This window comes from Brassica oleracea, chromosome C7 (assembly GCF_000695525.1).
Source record: "Brassica oleracea var. oleracea cultivar TO1000 chromosome C7, BOL, whole genome shotgun sequence".
Taxonomy (NCBI): domain Eukaryota; kingdom Viridiplantae; phylum Streptophyta; class Magnoliopsida; order Brassicales; family Brassicaceae; genus Brassica; species Brassica oleracea.
Window position 1 is genome coordinate 38,631,950 of NC_027754.1, and position 21,682 is coordinate 38,653,631.

Genomic DNA, 21,682 nt, shown 5'->3' on the forward strand with positions numbered 1-21,682 from the left:
TGTAAAATGGTAATCTTACATATGTTTAATGTACTTTTTCCATTTTTTTAAAAACAAATTGTGTATTTACTTATTATTATATATATAATTCATATATTATATATTTAAATTATTTACTTATTATTTATTTTCCTGTATATGTATTTTCATTTTTTGTACTTTTTATTCACTTAATATCTTTTTTTTTTACATTTTAAGATAGATGTTTAAATCTTAATGTACATTTTCCATTTTCTTTAAATTGTATATTTCCATTTGTTATACTTTCTATTTACGTAATATCTATATTTTAAATTTTAAGATATATTTTTAAATCTTAATGTAATTTTCCATTTTTAAATTGCATATTTACTTATATTATATATTTACTTATTATTTATTTTTCTTTATACTGTGTATTTCTATGTCTTATACTTTCTATTTACTAATAATTTTATATTTTAAGATAGATTTACATTTTAAGATAGATATTTAAATACTAATGTACTTTTTCCATTTTTTTTAAATTATGTATTTCCTTTTCTTATATTTTCTATTTGCGTGATATCTATATTTTACATTTTAATATAGATGTTTAAATATTAATATACTTTTTCCATTGTTTTTAAGTTGTGTATTTCTTTTTCTTATACTTACTATTTACTTAATATCTATATTTTACATTTTAAGATAGATGTTTGATATTTAATGTACTCTTTCCATATTTTAAAAATTGTGCATTTACTTATTATTGTATATATAATTCATATATTTATATATTTATAATATTTACTTATTATTTATTTTTCTATATATTGAGTATTTCTCTTTCTTATACTTTATATTTAGTTAATATCTATATTTTATATTTTAAGATAGAAATTTAAATCTTAATGTTTTTCTTTTCATTTTTAATGTAAAACGGCAATGTTTAATAGAAGAACTTGGACAAATAGTCAAATAGTTATATTTATGTTTTTTTTCTTTTTTTATAAATGATAATGTTACATTATGGAGATACCGTTTTTTTAGTGAAAAATGGTAATCTTACATATGTTTAATGTAGTTTTTCCATTTTTATTATGTTGTATCTTTACATATCTTATATATTAAAACAGAAGTCACAACCTTGATTCATGTGTGATTTTTTTAAAAATGGACCTAATGTACATATTCCTAGAAAGTCATGTTACATTTAATCTCTAATTTTATCTTTTAAATTTTGGGCCTACCAGAAATTTTTATTGGGCTATCAAATTTAATTTGTGAAATATTACAATATCTTTGAATATGACAATAAAATAATATTTTACTAATCTTTATATATATAGTTACGATTTTAATAATCTGAATATATATATATATATATATATATATATATATAGAAGAAGATACAAATACATGTGAAAATTTGAAACAATCTATTCCATGAAAAATTAAAAATTGATAGATACATATATATTATAATATATATCAATTTAGAATTGAAAACAAAATATTTATATAAAAAATAAATAAAAACAAAAAGAGATCTAGTTATTGTTATTTTTAAATGTAAAATGGTAATATTACATATGTTTAATGTAGTATTTTTATTTTTTATGTTGTATGTTTGCATATTATTTATTATTTTCGAAACTATATATAATGTTTTTTTCTTACAATATAGTAATGTTACATTATGGAGATAAGCCGTTTTTTTTAGTGAAAAANNCATTTTTTATGTTGTATGTTTACATATATTTATTATTTTCGAAATTATATATAATGTTTTTTGTTTTTCTTATTATAAAACGGTAATGTTACATTATGGAGATAAGCCGTCTTTTTTTTAAGTGAAAAATGGTAATTTTACATATGTTTAATGTAGTTTTTCCATTTTTTATGCTTTATGTTTACATATTATTTATAATTTTCGAAAATTAGTATTATTAAAATGTAAAACTATATTTTATGCCACGTGTCATCTTTCGGAAGAATTTTGTTTCGCTGATGTGAACGCTCTACGAAGCCTCAAAAAATCCATTTTATTAGTATAGATTTGTTATTTCCACAAAGTGCAAAAAAAATCTTGGAAGCTATCAACGTGAACTATGCAAAGAAGCATCTGAATCATTCATGTTATCATAAAAAGAAAAGTTTCTTTATCTAGATCCGGTCGTCACTGCCACGGAAGTAGCAATTAAGATTTAAGACAAGAAAGTTTTGTCCGAAGCGAAGACATGTTGGTACATTTATAGAGTTCTAAACTCGATTGTTTTTTATAATTAAACTCATTTCCTGTTTCGGATTATACAGGTGACAAGAAGCTTCATCCTTAAGAAGATGTAACTTAAGCCTTCTTCAACACTTCTTCTTTGGCGGGGGTCTCATTCTCTGACGATCGAATCCCTTCCTCAATGCGCTACAACACAACCATCACGAAGAACATGGTCACGGTTTTTTGTTTGTTTGTTGAGGTTTAAGACTTTGTAAAGCTTTATAAACTCTTTTCTTACCTGAAGAAGATAGTTGTGAAGCCAATCCAGCGTCTGTGGGAAAGTGGTGGCCGATATATTAACAACAGTCACTCCCTGTGAATTGAAGGAGCAAAGGTAGTCTTCAATTGTCTTTAGGTTTGTAATTAGTCTCTCTTTCTCCTAGCAAACAAAACAAGACCAAACAGTGTTCACACCAACTTTCAAGATCAGTTTAGTGAAGGGCTTGAGGGTTTTGTTTATATACCTTAGATGTATATTTATCTCCACATGTACGGGAAGAGATCCACTCCTCTAGCAAAGCCTGAGGAAGACAACATGATTTAACAAAATTCAACAACTGAGAAAGAAAGACTACTTAATGCCTCATAAAAACTTGAATCACCTTATGATCAAACTCAGCCATCTTCAAAACAATAGATATGACTATGGGCTCAGGACCAGATTTCGCCTTCCCACTCCCATCTGCAGGCTTCCTCTTCTCTTCGGCTTCTTTTACAGTTTCTTCTGCTCATAGATGAAACCGAGACATACCATTACACACAATCTAATGCAAGAAACTTCATAGGAAGAGAGGGAGATGATGAGAATACTATAAACAATACCATCGATTTTACACTGTGTAACTTTTTCAGACAGCTCTTCTTCCACAGAAGTCGTCATGGCTTCAGCCTGAGAATGGGGTTCTTCTTCGGTTTCTTTAGTGTTTGAAGAACTTGCCTCCTCGGGGGAGGTTACATCTCCTGAAGAGTTTGTTTCTTTTCTACTACTCTTGTCGGGATCATTTGATGGAGCTTTGTTCTCATCATTCATTAAGTATATGCTTGGATCTAAATGTCTTCCCTGTAAGATGATAATTCATAACCAAGGCTTATAAAATAAAACAAGTTTAACAGATGAAATTAAATGCTTTTCACAAAGGATATATACCTCAATGATAATGGGTTTCCCATCTTTCATTGCTTTCTTCAAATCACCAGCAAGTCCTAAGCAAACAACAACAAAACTATTTGTGATAATGTAACAATCCACAAAACACAAAGTGGAAAAAAAACAAAAAAGGACCTTTACGAACAATTCTGCATTCTCTACAGAACTCAGCTATGAGCTCCTCTGATGATGCGAACTCACGAGTCCATACAGGGGTTGATGTCAAAGGAGCACTAAGATTAAACCAAAAAAAAACAACAATACATTCATCATTTGTCAGACTAGAGGATAAGAGTGTGACAGATATAAGTAGAAACTTACTCAGTTGCTGTACGGAGCAGCTCATATACCATGTCAGTCTGTAGAAACAGAAGAGAGCACATAAGATTTGAAAAAGAAAACGAATGAAGAAGAAGAGGGTATTGAGGGAGTGATAAATACATGTAAGACGTTAGGCAAGTTGAGTCTCTGAGCAAGTTGTGTGGCTATTGTTGACTTCCCTACACATGCTGTTCCGCATACTAGTATCACCAGTGGTACTCTCTGATGATGAAATCTATATAACCCCCCCACACAAAAAAAAAAAAATTTAAGACTTTGAAAGTAAAAAAAAAAAAGATAAGAAAGAAACATAAGTATATATTAGTTACAACTTACTTTGTCATCATATTGTAGCGATTAACGTACTCCTTCCCGTAACCACGCCGCTCCATAAGCTGCAATTTTGAATCAGAATAGTTTAAAAACGTTTTTCACAAGACCATCTAAAGGTATGTATACACCATACCATAAACAAACTGGTTTCCAAATCTTTCTGAGACCTGCAAAAAGCCAAAACGAAGCAAAACTAGTGTTCAAAACAACATCGAGTGAAGACCAAATAGTGTGACAAAAGAAGAGCATACACATCTAGAAGACTGTTGTCAATCAGAAGCTTCTTGAGCTCAAGAGCAATCTTCACAGCCACATGATTTGGAATCTAAAATCAAAATGTTGTGGAGAATCAATTCAGGACTAACCTTAGAAAAATATTCAATTTGAGCTAGAATTGGACAAACCTTAGTAACAGTTAGCATTCTACAGACTAAGAAACGAGACAGGACATAGTAGTGATCTGCATCTCCAAGCCATACCTTAACCTGATAAAGGAAGATTAAATTTTTTTTTAAAAAAAATCCTAATTCAAAGTTTCTGATGAAGAATCAAAAAAATAAAAGAAAAAGAATCGAACTTTGACGAAATCGTATTTAGAGGAAGCGTTGCGAGGAGAAGAAGGAACAGAAGAGAATGGTCTGATGTTGATCTCTCGAGGTGGTTCGTGTTCACCGTTAGGGTTGTTCGTTGTTGATCCTGAAGAGCCAGATGATTCCTCTCTGTCTTTCATCTTCCAGAGACGAACAAGTCTTTTTTGCTCTCGATCGGTCCGGATACTATTTTATTACCCTGCTAATGTTTCCGACAATCTGATTACCTTCACTTATTATTACAGACAGTCAGCTTTTTTTTCTTTTTCTTTTTTTCTGGTATTTAACTTTAGTATAATGATAATTATTAGCCCGTATTGAGAATTGAGCCCATGTTTAGTTGGGCCAGCCCATAACAATCGTTGTACTAACATGTCGACATTACTGACAAAGAAAATATGACGTAATCAGTCCTGTAATTAGTAAAATTTTGAGGATTGGGGTTAAATAACCATACAATTTTGTTTTAGGGTAAATCTCAGTTTTGTAATTTTTTTCTTATCAATTTTTATGAGATGAATGTATATATACAATGTGATTCCATTTTTTAGAGATTCAATGTTATATCAAGGCCTGTTACTGTTAATCGCATTTATATAAAAGAGTACACTTTTTCTATGATTGCATGGCAGTGACATATTATGACCAAAACAAAACTATAGTACAATTTTTAAGTTTTTCATTGTCTCATTGATCCCTGATTACCTACTAGTACTACCTAGTGAAATAGTTTAGGGATAAGCAAGCAAGTGGCTTGGTATAATTATAATTATTTTAACCCGTACGTCTGTGCAGATATTTTTAAATGTTTTAAATATATAATTTTCATTTTGGTATTATATATTGTGTAACTCTATAATATTATTGTTTATATTTCTTATTCGGTATTATTAATATATTATGATTTGTTTAATACATTTTACTTTGTTATTGATTTTTATTACTTACTAGTATGTTTTCGAGTTAGATACAATAAAATAACAATATGAAATAATCAAATAGATAACCTCCTTCAATATATATTTTTTTCTTTAATTTATACATTTTGCTATAATACATTTTAAAATTTTATTTATTTATATTATAGAAAAGATATATGTTTAGGATAATTTATATTTATATGTTGTGTTTAAAAATATAATTTAACATGTATTATTTTAGTATTTTACGAGATTTATTGTTTAAATAATATAGCCCTATTATTTTAGTAAATTTTATATGTGTTAGCATCTATCATATCATTTTAGTAAATTTTATTAATATAAGATTTTTTTTAGATGTTATGATGTTTAGTTTTCTTTTTATTTTTAACTAAGATTTCAAAATATTAGATTACTTTAATTTTTACAACATATAGAGCTTGCTTTTTCGTGGTTCATTTTAAAAGTCATTCTTTATTATCTATGATTTTATCTTTTGTAAAATTTGAAATATTATCATTTTGAATTTGAATGTTTATTTTCAAAATTTTATATTTTGTCATAAAAACACTGAAAAATTACAATACTATTTTTGAGTTCGGAAGATTACATGAATTTTAAATTTGTTTTTTGTTACTACATTAATACATTATTTTATAAAACATATTTATATTTTTGGTAATATTTTTTAATTTTTTCCCAACAGATTTTTTTTAATTAAAATTTGATTTGTCATTAATATTTTAAACGAATTACTAAAATTTAATATTTTTCTAATAACATATTTTTAAATAGTATATGAACTAAAAGTTATTATATACTATTATATTTTTGTATATAAAAAGAAAATAGATAGTTGTAGATATAAAAGTTTAACCTATGTTAATAAATTTATTTCTGTATAAAAATATTATATAGTTTACGAATTTTAACCCATTTTAATGATGAGTGATCAATTATTTAAATAAAAAAATTTAAGAATATTTTTTTTTAATTTACGTATTTAATATAGTTTTGTCTTATTTAATTCATATAACACTTCTATTTTATATAATATAGAATAATTATATAATTTATAAAAATAGTATATAATTTTTTTATTTTTTTGTTTTATAATAAAATTTTAGTTAACACTGATTTATAACATTATTATATTACTATTTACCAAATTAATTATTAATGTAAATGATCAAATATGTCATATTAACTAATTCTATAAGTGGTCATATTATGACTTTTTAGTGGTTGATAAAAATAAGATATTAAATTAATAGATTAGATGATTCAGACCCATCTAAGTGGATATGTAGGATACTATTTAAATCTAAATCATATCATGCTTACCAAAACTGATAATTTTCTAACATAGCTCGAAATAGTTTTTGTTTTAGTACCAGGAGATTTTGGGTCGAAGTCCGTAATTCTCCACGCCCGAACCACAACATGTAAGATTAGTTTCGTATCAACGGTCATTCGAACCTGAACCTCTGACACAATGACCAGAGATCCTTTCTAGTTGAACTAACGACTTCTAGATCATATATCGGAATATGGCAAAAAAAAAAAGATAAAATAACAAAAAAAGAGATAAAATGACAAAAAAAAAAATCATATATCTGAATAGTTTAATCGAAATCTATTGACATTTTTCCTGGATTAATAGGATGGGTTTATGACAATTATATGTAATATTAGTTTTGTTGCAGTTTTATTGCAAACATGATTTGATCATACAAATATTCAGGCTTTGTTTTTGAAACCTTTTCAAGTGAGTTAATGACAATTTGTATATATTTATAAAACATTTATAGTCAAAAACTTCAAAGTTACTTATTTCTGCTTGCCATCAGGCAAAGCAACGTGAGATAATCGAAGTGCCATCGGCAAAATAACATATATTTTTTCATGAGTGTAACTATATTAGAAGGCAAAACAACACTAATTGAACTTAATTAGGGTTTCCCTTGTGCCTCCCTGCATTAGGAGAGTTTGACCAAAAAGAGACTCAGTCAGCAAGGGATCTAATTTATGAGTCAGTTTTATTCATTTGCATATCTTTTTTTTATTAGAATTTCTTTCTGATTAATATCACATATTTTTAAGTTCAATAAAAATATCACATATTTTCCTGGTCGCTTTCTGCTATTCTTGAAGTCCTTTTAATTAAGCGAATCTTGACAGATTTTATAAAAAGGGATTTGGTTGGGTTTCTTTATGTTTCCCAGATCTTCTTCATCTTCTTTCCTTTAGGGAAGTTATCACCTTGACTTTTGTGGTACAACTGATCTCGTCTTTGGATCTTCCTCTTGTTATTAAGAGTTAGCTTCTTGGTTTGGTTTACAATATCCAAGTGAGTTCGTTTTCTTTCTAAAAATCCTTAGATTTAGGGTTTCATACGGATTACTAATTAATCTTGACAGGAACAAGATGGTGAGAGGGAAGATCGAGATCAAAAGAATTGAGAACCAGACAAGCAGGCAAATCACGTTCTCCAAGCGTAGGAAAGGTCTCTTGAAAAAGGCTCACGAGCTTTCAGTTCTATGCGATGCTCAAGTTGCAGCCATTGTCTTTTCTCAGAAAGGAAAACTATACGAGTTCGCTAGCTCCGAGTAAGCAATCTTGCATTTATAAAAGGGCAAATCTCCAAAATATCACATTTCTAAGTTTATATCACAAAAATAGCACTCAAAAACTAAAATGACCAAAATAGCACTTTTCTAATTTTATCCTTTGAAAATTTTAATTTTTTTATTTTTCAAAATTTGAAATCTTATCCCCAAAACATCATTTCTCAACTCTAAACCCTAAACCCTAAACCCTAAACTCTAAACCCTAAACCCTAAAATCTAAACCCTAAACCCTAAACTCTAAACCCTGAACCCTAAACCCTAAATCCTAAACCCCACCCTTTAACTCTAAACCCTAAGTTTGTGACTTTTGATAAAACATTAAGTGCTATTTTGTGACTTTTGACCTTAAGTGCTAGTTTGGGAACATAAACTTGATTTAGTGCTATTTTTGTCTTTTTCTCTTTATAAAAACCTCTAATCCAATCAATAATCATCGATGAATCGTTTGATCCTTGCTTTACTTTGATTATTTATTCTTGTAGTTAGTAGAGATATATAGCTTTCTTTCTCTCCAACTCTTTTCCAAATATCTACTAGAGAAATGATAGCTAAATGCACCTGCTTAATTTATAAAAAAATCCTGGTCATATAAAATTTCTGTAATTTACTTTATTAATTAACGAAGTTTTTATTTGTATGAAATCAAACTTTCATCACAATTACTTTTTTTTCCCCAAATTATGTTATATTAATATTAAGGCCCAAAGCCTAAGTACCTCAGTACCCAACAAAAACCACATAAAACCAATGGGCTACAAACGATAAGGTCTAAACCCAAATACACTAAAACGGGCTCCAGGCCCAATATCTAAAGACAACAAACCAGCGGCCCAAGGACCAAGCGAGAAACAGATGTCGGCCGCTTCCATTGCGAGCCGCAACCTCACGTCCTCAACAACTACCACCGGAGAATCACCACCGACTCACCGCACCACACCGGAACACTTAGGCTCCTCACCTTCTTCACCGCGACCGCCAAACCTCCCCGGTACGTCTAATCTCAGAGAGAATCAATCGTGACCGAGATCTCATCTGCGCAAGTTCAAAACAGAGACCAAGGAGGAGGCTTCGCTCAAACATCAACCTTTCCACCGGATGTCATCCATCGTCTTCCGACGAAAGCTCATCCAACAAACCCGAGCCAAACTTAACTTTTGAGCACACCTAGTGAACAAAACAAAAAAAGAAAAGAGACTAAACCCTATAAAGGAGCTAAGGGACCAGAAGCCGGCAACAATGAAGCTGTAAGAGCCTTCACGTTCCGGGAGCTTAGCCGACGCCACAGAGCTGAAGAAGCCTCCATAACCCGGAAACTTTGACGGCGATGCAAGAGCTGTGGAAGCCTCTACAACCCGGAACCAATACCAACGCTGAAATGAAGATCTGGCTGATCTAACTCCTAGCCGCGCATCCAGAGGAAGAAGCTCTGTAGAGAGACGAAGTCATCCCTGGACCAAACTCTAACCTAGATCCGCGCGCATGTCGGAGAGAATCGACATATCGGAGCCAACACACGAGGACTTGAACGGAATAACAAAGAAAGGAGCCATCGGCGCCGGTACGCGCTCGGACGCGCCACCGGACGCCGTGTCTCTCCTTTCGCTTTCTCTTTCTCTAGCTTTTTTAAATAAAAATATTTATAGTAACTGGTTTTTTTTTACACTTTTTATAAAAACTCTTATTTAATGAATCATATATATATATTAGGTGTTTTCCTGCACATTATGCATAAATAAATTTTTATATTTAATTTAAATTTAGAATAAAATTTTATTATTATTTTTACCAATATTTTACAATAATTTTTTATTCAATTGAAAATATTTTTATTATAACTCTTAGAATTAAATTTCATTATAAGTTTTATTTAATTTTTATATGTTTTTAAGTTTGAACATTTTACCAATATATTTTTAAAATATATTTAATTTGTATTTGATATGTAGATGTTTATCAATTTTTAGTCAAATTATAATTAAGAATAGATATGTATATATTTAAAATTACAATCTTAGATGGATTTATCTATTCATTTGGGTTAATATATATTAAATCAACTTGTATAAAATTAAGAAAAATATTTTTGATATAACATTGTATAATTATCCAAGTAATACTAAACAGTATTTCTAAAATTTGTAAATCTATAAAATATTTTTTTTTTAAATTGTAAAAATTTGAAAATCTTTTTTAGTAAAGAATTTGTGTAATTATAATAAACAGAAATAAATAATATTTTGAAATTTGTAAAATATTATTATATTATTTAGAGTCATATTTGAATAGACTTACTTAATGATGATGTATAATTTACTAGTATATTCTAAAAAGTTTACAACAAATAAAAATCAGCATTAAATGTAATTAATCATGCCAAATTTATCATGTATACTATGTTATGTCACATTTATTTAGTGAAAGAGATTATAGAAATGACATTTGTGAAATTACTTTGTAAATAATGCCTTAATGATATAATAAAAAATCACAGAATATAAAATAACACCTAAGCTATTGTAAAATAAAAATAAAAATCTAAAAATATTTTAGAAAGATATAATAGTAATTCAAAAACTAAAAATGATATTTTCTTTACTTTAAGTTCACAATTATTTTTTTTGTATATCTAAATTATAATAATATGAAACTTACTTGATAGTTTATTATTATATTTATACAGAAATTTTCCAATTTTTAGTTGTTCCTTTTATATGTACATACTACTTTATATATATATATATATATTATTGTTTAAAAATAGGGTGTGTGCATATCCGGCTCTAAAATGAAACAATAGTCAATTTCAGTATGATTATTATTTCCGTGAAAGATCGGATTGGTTTTTTTTTTTTTTTTTTGCAACTAAGATCGGATTGGTTTTCAACTAGAATCTCACTAAGGTAAAAAACCAATGGTCTGAGAATGACCTGCAACATGACATCCAACCACATCAGACTGACACGTATGAGTTAGACCAGAGAAGTATATCCATTGGCCATGATAAGCTTTCGGGAAAAAAAAACTCATCCTATTCAATATGAGCAAGAGTATGCATGTAATTTTGTAAACATGCATAATGTTCAAAACAATTAGTACATATATAGACTAAATTTAAAAACAATGTTGCCTGTCACGTTCCGGGAGCTTAGCCGACGCCACAGAGCTGAAGAAGCCTCCACAACCCGGAAACTTTAGCGGCGATGCAAGAGCTGTGGAAGCCTCTACAACCCGGAACCAATACCAACGCTGAAATGAAGATCTGGCTGTTCTAACTCCTCGCCGCGAATCCAGAGGAAGAAGCTCTGCAAAGAGACGAAGTCATCCCTGGACCAAACCCTAACCCAGATCCGCGCGCATGTCAGAGAGAATCGACAGATCGGAGTCAACACATGAAGACTTGAACGGAATAACAAAGAAAGGAGCGCACGGCGCCGGTACGCGCTCGGACGCGCCACCGGATCGCCTAATCTACTTGTGTATATTTTTTATCACAATTACTTTTACCAGATGCTTTTCCATAACTCAATTAAGTTTTTATTTAAATGAATTCAAATAGCTTAGGGCTTTCCAAAAAAGTGTTCTTGAACTTTGAACCTAGTATGCCTTGGAACTCATGCTGAAACAACTTGCCATTTTTATAATTATATTAAAATAATCCTAGTGTTTATGCCATACTTTAAGAGTACGATTGGACCGTTTTAAAATCCCTGCAATATATGTATTTATGAGATAAAATCTTGTGGATTTCTATTGTCTGCCAGGTAGCCTTGGGACGGATCCGGATATCCGAGAAATTTAGGGTATCCGGATTCGGATCCGGATCCGTGGATTTAATATCCGGATCCAGATTTGTGGTTCCCGGATATCCGTCTCGATATTCTATTATCCGCGGATATCCGGATCCGTCAAAATAATTTAAAATAATTTTTTTAACAAAAATTACTAATTTTTTTAACAAAAATTACTAATTTTTTTAACAAAAAATACTAATTTTTAATATAATACATAAATTAAATATTTATAAATATATTTATATATGTTTATAATATTGTAAAAACTAAAATATAATATTGTAAGATTAATTCATGTAAAAATATTAATATATCAAATATTAATATTAATAAAATTTAAAAATTTAATGTATTTTAAAAATACGGATCCGGATCCGGATATCCGGACCTAAAAATTAAGATATCCGGATCCGGATTCGGTTTGCATGGATCCAAGATTTTACTATCCGGATTCGGATCCGGGCACCCCGGATATCCTATTTTCGGAGCGGATCCGGAGCGGATCTCGGATCGAATCCGGATCTCGGATAATAAGACCCAGGCCTACTGCCAGGGTCTCAAAATTTGTCCCTCGACAGTTTTCATGATTCTTAATTGTGTTGATCTTAAGTAGGCAATTAGATTTCTTAAAACAAATCCATAACAATCCAAATATATTGGAGTTTCAAATGATTATCAAACCCCAGTACTGATCAGTTATGTGAGACCACATATTATCGCCACTTAGCTACATTTGAAATGAGTTTTGATGATTAACCAACAAAATCTCTTGCAATCCGTTTCATTCATAATTTCGAATTTTACAAATGGTTTTGATAAATTCAATCGATCAAATTGTTGGTATGTATTAGGCCTGAACATTTCGGGTTTTGGTTCGGTTCGGATATTTCGGGTATCCGGTAGTTCGGGTAGAAGGATCCATTTACTTGACATAGTTTCGGGTTCGGTTTGATTCGGATAGTACAACTAGGAACCGAAAAATACTCGTAAAAAATTCGGTTATCATTTGGTTCCGGTAGTTCGGATAGTTCGGGTAAAATATCAAAAAAATTAGGATGATTTAAATAAAAATTTCAGATATTTCAGATTATTTTGGATATTTCGGATAATACTATCCGGATAGTTTCAGATACTTTTGGGTAGTTCGAATACTTTATAATAAATTATTTATTTTCAAATATTTTTTAGTACTTTTAACAGATTTTTAAATTATAAATATATATTTAGCTATGTTATATGTATATATAATTAATATTCTAATATATTTGGGTATCCGTTCGGTTTTCGATTCGGTTCCAGTTCAGTTCGGTTATTTCTGATATAGAAATATAGGAACCATTTGGATACTTGAGGGTCTCGGTCCGGTTTCAGGCATTTTGGTTCGGTTCCGATTCGGTTCTTCGGTTCCGGTTGTTTTTTGCCAGGCCTAGTACATATAGTGAAAAGGCGTGTGTAGCCTAGTATGATATTTAAAGCTTTTGCTGTTGAGTTTGTAGGTTGGTTAGTATAAATAGGTCATGCCGTCGTGCTTATAAGTATCATTGGTTAGTATAAATAGGAAACCAAAACATATATATTACTTACGCTGGTATATATCTCAGATCTTTGTTTTGCAATCTCTTCTCCCCCAAGTAGGCCGGTAACATATTGAGTACCTTTATATGTACATACTTTCTCCTAACAGATTTATACTATATCTAAGATAGGTCAAGCGTACGTGTCTAGTATTTACAACGTGAATTTAATTTTACGTTGAACAAATATGTGATGTATACATAACATTCCATGATTCTTGCATGTGTGAATGTTCTTGTTGGACATGATAACATTTTCAGAATTTAATATACATGCTAATAAATAATATTATTAATGATGAAAAGGTTAATTAACTTGAAAATTATTCAGCATGAAGAAGATGATGGAACAATGTGAGATATATAGGAGTGGATATTTTCATGCGGAGAGACTCCAAGAAGAGGACGATGTGCAGGATCTCAAGAACGAAGTAACGGTAATGGTGAACAGTATTGAACTTCTTCGACTTCATTGCCGGTTAGCTTCTGATATATCTATATCTACTATATATGTTTCTAACCTAATGTATGATTGTGAATACATTCATGAACGCGATAATATGCATCTTAATTAGGAAGCTTATGGGGCAATATTTAGGTTCATGTTCGGTGGATGAGCTCAATGAAATAACTATCCAAATTGAGAAAAGTCTTACTCTTATCAGATCAAGAAAGGTAAACATACATAGAGAATTAATAAAAATTAATATATATGATTTGTCTTAAGGTGTTTAACAATAACGGGTCTTATAATTAGCGGTGTTGTTCTAGAGGATGTCTGGTATTATATATGTTCTATGAGACGTCTGATCGTATCTAAGTGATTAGATATCAAACCAACCTAGCTCATTCAGGGTTCTACCAAAATTTTGGCAGGCTAAGGTGCATGAAGAAGAGGTAGGGAAACTAAAAGCGGAGGTAATATACTAATTTGTACTTTAGTCAAAATCCTTGGCATTTACTTTCTAATTTTCATTAATTGCGTGTGTGTTTTTGGTTTGATCTCATTAGATTGCAGGAACAAGAGAGCTAGTGAACGAGAGAACTACGCTGCACGAAATGGTATAACACAGACGAATATAAATACTACCCAAGAACATATGCATGTATTCATTCATGCATGCACACCCACACTTATTGAACCATGGATTTTACTCTGAATTTACCTAACTGCTACAAAATGTGGATAATAGAATATTGCCAGGGTTTGAATTTCATAACAAAAACATCAACTACCGCTTTGATTCTTTAGTAGGGAAAACCCTTAATTTTTTCTTAAATTTCATAAAAAATGTTATAGTAGTTTAATACTACTTATGGATAAATTTTAAACTGATAGACTGAAAAATATACAGTCCATCAAAAACTGCATCTCATGAATATTTTGTTTTTCTCTCTCGGATTATTGAGTTTTTTTTTTCCCATGAAATTTAGGAAAATAAACTTGTTATTATTTCAGTTTGAAGAAAAACCCTTGTGGATGAAGTCGAGGAGCCTAGAGAGTAAAAATAATGCATCATCATCATCTGCTTTTGAAAACATGAACATATCGGACGTTGAAACTGATTTGTGCATCGGATTGCCTAGAAGCCAAGTGTAGTCGTATGTTGAACCAACCGGTTCTTGTTTTCTTATTTTCCAAGTATCTATGGGACTTGCAGAATGTTTTAGTCGTCTCTCTTCTTGCATAAGCAATGAAATAAAGTAGTAGTATATAAATAAGGGTTGTCTTTTACAATTTTTTTGCATCTGTAGAACTGAATTTTTTTTTTTTTATCAAGAACTGAGTTTTTTTTTTCTGATGTTAATGGCATGTTTTTTACTATGACCACCACAGCGTAATTAATAATTTACAAAATGAACATCTCTTTCAAAAAACTAGAAACTTGCATGAGATGCGATAATATAAAACGAAAAAAATTAACTTTGTTAAAAAAGCAGATTGATGATAAATTATGAACTAATAATACTTAGAAATCTGCAAGCAAAGTGTGTACACCTTTATAAACTAATATTTTACATAGAAAGGAGAAGGTTATTTCAATTTCAAGAACGAGGAGCGGCCATTTGCTGCTTCTTTATCCTCTCATGCGACTTCACCATGCTGTAACAGAGCACAAGTGTGTGAGTCTCATCCAAACATCAACTTCAAAACAGAGTTCAATGGTGTTGAAAATTAATCTGTGTTACCTGATATCATGAGGAGTGATGAACATCCACTGCGCTCCATGTGCAATTGCAAAATCCACCAGAGCGTCCAAACTGATTTTCCGGCTTACAGCATCCTAGATTTACAGAACAGAGAGGTTAAAACAAAAAAGGTTTATTTCAGTAAAGCTCTCATCCCAATGTAATGAAAGGATTCTCAGAAGGACATAATACCATAAACACATCAAACTCATCCATTGCTCGAAATGGGGCTTCTGTCATCTCGTGAAGAGCTAATGCAAAGCACAAAGTTGAGAAAGAACGTTCTCCTCCTGAAAATTCAAGATAGGAGCTGTGTCTTAGATGACCAATGTCCAATATAGGAAATGTTGTCTGTATATAACAATATGTTGGGGTTTTTTTTTTTAAGTGGAGAAGGAAGCTGCACCTGAAAGACCTTTGGTGTCTCGAACGGCATTACTTGTTGCATCTTGCGGCATCTTAACCTGTCGGAAACAAAAGTCATCAATCAGATTATGTAATAATATGGACACATAAGTCATAGATATCTTAAGCATAGCAGTGTCACTTACCTCTATGGACAAAGTTTTATTTTCATAACTGACTTTGATGTGTCCACTGATACCTTTCTTTCCCAAGTGAGAATTGAATCTGCTTCGAATATCAAAATCAAAGAAAGCTCCATACAGAAGAAAAAAAATCTTAAAGAGACAACCGAACTACAAGTTTATCTATGTGGTTGGCAATAAGGGAAAGCAACTCTTACTGCCAGGTTAGCTGGCGCCGAAGCAAAGATGCATTCCTTTGAAACTTGCCCCACCGCGAATCCAGAGCAGTTTTACAGGCCTGATCAAACAGTAATGAATATTAAATGATGCAGCTATAACAACAACACATAAAAAGCTTCAACATAAACAGATCTGCAAAGGCTCAACCATGAGTTTTTCTCGATAGCCTTGGTACAATTTGCGCTTCTTTGCAATCTTTCGTTCTAGTTTCTCGTACATCATCCTAAGATCATCGATTGATTCAGAAAACCTGCACCAAACAAAAAAATGAAGCATGTGGTTTACTGTCACAGGTCCTTTACGTTTGAAGGAAGAGCTGAAAGACAATACTAAAAAATACACACTGCTGGTTCTCTCGATGAAGTCTCTGATTCATTCTGTTAATCTGAGCACTGAGCTGCTCAGGAGTACTCCCATCCCAGGGACCCAAAGACAATATCTCACTCTCAGGACAAATTTCAGAGGCCTTCTGGTCGCTTTCCTGAAATTTAAGCATATGTAATTTGTTACCGAAAGATAAAATGAAAACAAAAAATACTAACGGGCTGTCATGATTACTTATGTGTACCTTTCGCTTAGTTTTAAGCTCCTCATAATTAGCCTCAGCCTCATTGATATCAGGTAGGACCTTGTTTTTCATTATATTCTCGTAATGGATTTTCTCCTGAAACAGAATAACGCTTGCTTACCTTCTGCATTCAAAGCAAGTACAAGATCAATTTGTTTTAAACATAGAGGCGAGGAGGGGTACCGCTTCGGCAGACTGAAGATCTTTCTCAATCTTCTTTAGCTCGTTCTCTGCTTCCTCAAAGGCATCAATTTCACCCTTGGCTGACTCTGCATGCACGTTTCGGATGAAATGAGAGAATAAAAGTCAGTCGGTCAATCAAGATGATCTATCAATGGTTTTGAGAAACAATGGTCTATCACAGACATACCACGTAAGTTCTCAAATGAAGCATTAAGTTTATTAGCTTTTAGTTCAGCTTCTTTCAAGCACATCTGGAGCTTCTCAAGGAAAGCTTCTTTCTCCTCCATCTCTTCTCGTTCTTTCTGATATATTAATTAGAAGAAAAACACCTACTTTAAGGAATAATACCTTGGTGAAACCAATCGCAATAAAATAGTATCGTCACCAGCAAACAAACCATGATTTCAAGTTGAAGCTCATTAACACTTGAAGACGATGATGCTTCATTCTCCGCAGCGACTGTGCTCTTCAAATCTCGCATCTCGAATTCCTTTGTCGTCAAAACTTTCTCTGCTTGGCTTCGGTGCTTCTGTATATACCAAAGAAAGGAATATGCCAAAAATGTTGTGAAAACAAGCTAATCATTTCAGTTAAGATGCCTAACGACTGGGAACATCAGACTCGACATGTCCACTGGATTAATCAATGAATTCAAATTTACCTTCAGTGTGCGGATTTTCGACTCAAGTTCTTCGAGATTCTCCTCTGCTCCCCTCTTACGTCTCATGCATTGATTTATCTCGCTTTTTCCTCGAGAAGCCTCTATTTCAAGATCCTTGATCTGGTCATCAAAAGAAGCACATAGTCGCGTAGGTTTACGAGGAATAGGAGGAAGAGTTGTCTGAACTGGCCCACGAAAAAACCTGAGGTAAGAGTAGATACATTAGTGTTATGACTGGGGAAGATCCTCATCTATCCCCCAGATTATCTCAAGTCAATCCCTTTTGTCACGTTCACAAAGGTATTAAAAAGAACAAAAGATCTCTGTAAACGAGTTGTTCTTGTTTGCAAGTGAAGATATAGAGAGACTTTCCATGCCAAAGCTAACAAGTTACTTACATTCTGTATCCGTCTAAAGTGAAAACATCCTTCAGATTTGAGAGCCTTTGCCCAAAAGCAACTGCCTTTCCCACCTCATAGTTCTCTGCAAGCACTTGCCTCTCAACATTACTCTGAAATATCCAGAAAACAAGACCAAAATAAGTATACCGTCATATAAAATTGTAAGAAAGAAGAAAATTAGTCAGTCTGAGGGGAAATCTGAAAGTAAGATTACCACATCCACCAAGACATTAAGAACGGTTGGATTATCGGAATGCAAAACAGAGAGAATTGTTGGATGTTCTGTCTGAGGAATCATGTGCCTCGGTATATTTAACCTGCAGAAATGAAGAGAGAAAGCAAATTTTGCGTCATAAGCTACACATTCACTAATTTTAAAAGGTTAAAAGAAAAGATTAAAACCTTGGTCTCGAAAAGTCATATATAATAATCTTAAGGTTTTTATAATTGGCTTCATTAGCACAGCTTCTTAAAGTGAGAGAATCTTTATGATCAGTCACAATGAATGCATTTAACATGTTTCCAAGAGCTTGTTCAACTGCAGGCGCCCATTTATTGCCATTGATCAACGTCTGCAAAACATAACACCATTAGAAGATATTTTGTGAGATTTCTGATTCCACAAAATATTCCATTAATTGTTTTGGTGCACAGATTTGCAAAAAAAAAAACAAATAAAAACTCACCACATGGGAGCCAATAGGACCAATTGGAGGCTTTTTGAATCTACGATGATGTCTCTCAATAGCCTGCAGAAGATAAATGACTCTGTCCCCTCCAAACGCAGTAACCTAGTACGCATGCATGTAATTGTGTGCCTCTTAGGTTTTATCGAAAGAGGTTTGGCAATATCCAGTTGAAACACCAAATATTATAATTAAATCATGTAAACCGTACCTTGTTTGTTTGATGTTTCTTTAGATCATAAATGTTGGAGTTTATATTATTTTGTCTCTTTTGATGGTCTCGAATCTAGAAGCCAAAAGGCCAAAAAAAATGAACAATGTGTTAATTACAATATTAAAGCAACCTGCATAAGAACCTGATAAGATTCTTATAAATATTCCTTTCTTTTTTTTTTTTGAAAGAAAATTCTTATAAATATTCATGTGGAATTTAAGTAGCAAATATAGGTATATAGTTGTACCATATCCTCGATGTGTTCCATCTCTCTCCTTCCAACTGACGCTTTTTCCAGTAAGGAATTCTCTTCCTCTTTCAATCTAAAGGTATCAAATATTTGAAGAAGAATGAGACAGACTACAGAAGATGGAAAGGAACAAGAAAAAAAGAAATGATAAAACTTAATATTATCACCTGGAAAGTAGTGTTTCAGCCTTCTCAATCTCCTGTTCCAAGTATCTCAGTTTCTCCTCCGTTTCAGATTGTTCAGCCTGCATCATTATCAACCTATGAGAAAGATACCTTCACAACACATTACTGTTTTGCCAAGACACTGAGCACAAAAGGATACTGTCAATGACCAATATAGAGGACCTGAGTGTTTCTCATTGTCTGTTCATTGATATCTCCAACCTGCCGTTCAAGCCTTCTAACACGATCCCTAATCTTCTGAACACCATTGCGCTTATGATTGAATTCTTCTTCTAGAGCAATCTTTTCTCGTGCCGCCTACAGTCAGAATTAACATCATGAACACACAAGACAAGATACATCAAAATCACAATCTAAAAATTCATTAAACCCAAAGCAATTTTTCCAAACTAAATCTCGTTAAATGTTATTTTCATGCTGTCCACGTTGAGAATCTATGTATATCTGAGCCATGCAACACATTTGGCAAATCCAGTACTTTCATATGCCTAATATATGTTGTTAAATGAAGGAAGATAAATTGCTAATTCTATACGAAAAAAATCCCATCCACTACATACCGTCTTGGCCGATTGGTGACAAGTCTCTATCTCTCTCTTCATCGCAGTTGATTCATCCATCAGACATGCAACTTTAGCTTTCTTCTTGGTCAAGCGATCCCTTAACGATTCCACTTTACCCTACAGAATTGAACAGTTATAATCAAACAGTTGGAGTTCCAGAACATAAAGTAAGCAATATATTCAGCTCTGTGTAGATAGCTCTCTATAAATTTCAGTTGAGTTCAGCCATATATTCAGTTTAAGTTCTAGAACATGAATTAAGCAATACAATCAGTAAGCTACAAGGTTCATACTCTAAGCAACTCAACCATTTTGGAGGCAAAACCACACCCAAACTTAAGGAAGCTTGATAATATGTCTTAACCATGGTCCTCGAAGAATGCTTAAGGTTGCAAATACATCAAGACTCCACTTAACCAAACTATCTCTTTTTATACAGCTATAAAATCCATTGTTATCAGGGACAAACTATAGCTATAATGCAGCGATCTTCCATAGCCATCCAAATTTAAGAGTATGTATGACTTACTAGTTCCCAGTCTATTTTAGCTTGGCAAGTAGGTATGCGTTCTTTAAGCTTCACAATCTTATCGGTCTGTTCCTGGAGCTGCCTATCCACATCATACACCCAAGACCAAGCAAGTTTCTTTTTCAACTGCTGTAACTTTTGAGCTATTTCTTCAACTTGTTCCATGTTCTTTATCTTTCCACGCAACTCATTGATCTCCTTCTCTATTGGTTTGATTGTTTCCTCCATTTCATCGACTATGGCAGTTGCAGAATTCAAGTGCTCGTAGATACTTTGGAGAAGATCATTAACTTGCTGAAGAAGGGTTGCCTTAAAAAAGAACTAAAGAACAGAAACTTTTAGCCAAAAAAAAAAAAAAAAAAATTGAATATGGTTGACATTAATTTAAACCAATTTACAGCAAATACCTTAAATTTATCTTTGTCATTTCCAGAATGCAGAAACTCCCTGCTCTTGTCTTGACTCATTACTACGCAAGGATTCTCAACATCAATCTACACATGTAAATAAGACAGATCAACCAATGAATATGGCAATATGGTTGATATTGCTTAATACTTATCAGTTTGAATGAAAGACAAAAAACTCACGTTATAATGTTCAACAAGTTCCCGTAGCTCATCCTTTCGGCTACTTACTTTTTTCCCTGCAGCACACAGGTTTCATAATATAAGAAGAGAAAACCCCCTTTGAGAAAGAGAAGGGCTAAAGTGAATTAACCTTCATGATCCTTGAGAATGGTAGAGCTAGCAGACTCGGTTATCCTACGTTCGACAATTATAACGTCACCATATACTTCAGGCTTAAAAGCATCTTCTCCTTGGTTTTTAATTTCAACATGGACAACCGCATAGCTGCAACGAACTCCAATTGAAAAGTGATTACCATTAAGTTCCCAAGTGTTTGCAGCATAACAAAAAAAAAAAAAAAAAAAAAAAAA

General features: G+C 32.0%; 3 protein-coding genes across 4 annotated transcripts in view; 1 reads left to right on the forward strand and 2 right to left on the reverse strand.

Moving 5' to 3' along the window:
- Positions 1-2,106: 2,106 nt before the first annotated feature.
- On the reverse strand, positions 2,107-4,887 carry LOC106303549. Its single transcript, XM_013739812.1, has 14 exons — positions 4,618-4,887; positions 4,445-4,525; positions 4,292-4,365; positions 4,174-4,207; positions 4,044-4,102; positions 3,828-3,942; positions 3,708-3,745; positions 3,522-3,619; positions 3,387-3,442; positions 3,062-3,299; positions 2,842-2,963; positions 2,704-2,760; positions 2,478-2,618; positions 2,107-2,383 (listed from the first exon to the last, which is right to left on the reverse strand). The coding sequence occupies exons 1-14, from the start codon at positions 4,768-4,770 to the stop codon at positions 2,312-2,314; spliced, it is 1,338 nt and encodes a 445-aa protein (XP_013595266.1). The 5' UTR covers positions 4,771-4,887; the 3' UTR covers positions 2,107-2,311.
- A 2,874-nt stretch (positions 4,888-7,761) lies between these two features.
- Positions 7,762-15,208, forward strand: LOC106305147 (MADS-box protein SOC1-like). Of its 2 annotated transcripts, XM_013741514.1 has the most exons (7): positions 7,762-7,900; positions 7,971-8,159; positions 13,877-14,023; positions 14,121-14,220; positions 14,422-14,463; positions 14,557-14,607; positions 15,005-15,208. In XM_013741514.1, the coding sequence occupies exons 2-7, from the start codon at positions 7,978-7,980 to the stop codon at positions 15,143-15,145; spliced, it is 663 nt and encodes a 220-aa protein (XP_013596968.1). In that variant the 5' UTR covers positions 7,762-7,900; positions 7,971-7,977; the 3' UTR covers positions 15,146-15,208. The 2 variants fall into 2 exon arrangements, with proteins under 2 accessions (XP_013596968.1, XP_013596969.1); XM_013741515.1 differs by lacking the exon at positions 7,762-7,900 and having other exon boundaries at positions 7,945-8,159.
- Positions 15,209-15,451: 243 nt separating this feature from the next.
- The window catches only part of LOC106306783 (structural maintenance of chromosomes protein 6B), a 6,952-nt gene continuing 721 nt past the window's right edge, over positions 15,452-21,682 (reverse strand). The window contains exons 3-28 of the mRNA XM_013743531.1: positions 21,463-21,596; positions 21,333-21,388; positions 21,150-21,236; positions 20,743-21,063; positions 20,211-20,330; positions 19,813-19,947; positions 19,633-19,709; positions 19,463-19,538; positions 19,213-19,287; positions 19,002-19,106; positions 18,718-18,887; positions 18,530-18,632; positions 18,313-18,425; positions 17,915-18,116; positions 17,651-17,782; positions 17,441-17,555; positions 17,254-17,339; positions 17,071-17,166; positions 16,847-16,983; positions 16,650-16,752; positions 16,481-16,560; positions 16,287-16,365; positions 16,142-16,199; positions 15,928-16,025; positions 15,736-15,830; positions 15,452-15,649 (exon numbers count right to left, since the gene is read on the reverse strand). Coding sequence (XP_013598985.1) covers positions 15,592-15,649; positions 15,736-15,830; positions 15,928-16,025; positions 16,142-16,199; positions 16,287-16,365; positions 16,481-16,560; positions 16,650-16,752; positions 16,847-16,983; positions 17,071-17,166; positions 17,254-17,339; positions 17,441-17,555; positions 17,651-17,782; positions 17,915-18,116; positions 18,313-18,425; positions 18,530-18,632; positions 18,718-18,887; positions 19,002-19,106; positions 19,213-19,287; positions 19,463-19,538; positions 19,633-19,709; positions 19,813-19,947; positions 20,211-20,330; positions 20,743-21,063; positions 21,150-21,236; positions 21,333-21,388; positions 21,463-21,596 — 2,911 coding nt within the window. The 3' untranslated portion in view covers positions 15,452-15,591. The remainder of the gene's footprint in view (positions 15,650-15,735; positions 15,831-15,927; positions 16,026-16,141; positions 16,200-16,286; positions 16,366-16,480; positions 16,561-16,649; positions 16,753-16,846; positions 16,984-17,070; positions 17,167-17,253; positions 17,340-17,440; positions 17,556-17,650; positions 17,783-17,914; positions 18,117-18,312; positions 18,426-18,529; positions 18,633-18,717; positions 18,888-19,001; positions 19,107-19,212; positions 19,288-19,462; positions 19,539-19,632; positions 19,710-19,812; positions 19,948-20,210; positions 20,331-20,742; positions 21,064-21,149; positions 21,237-21,332; positions 21,389-21,462; positions 21,597-21,682) is intronic.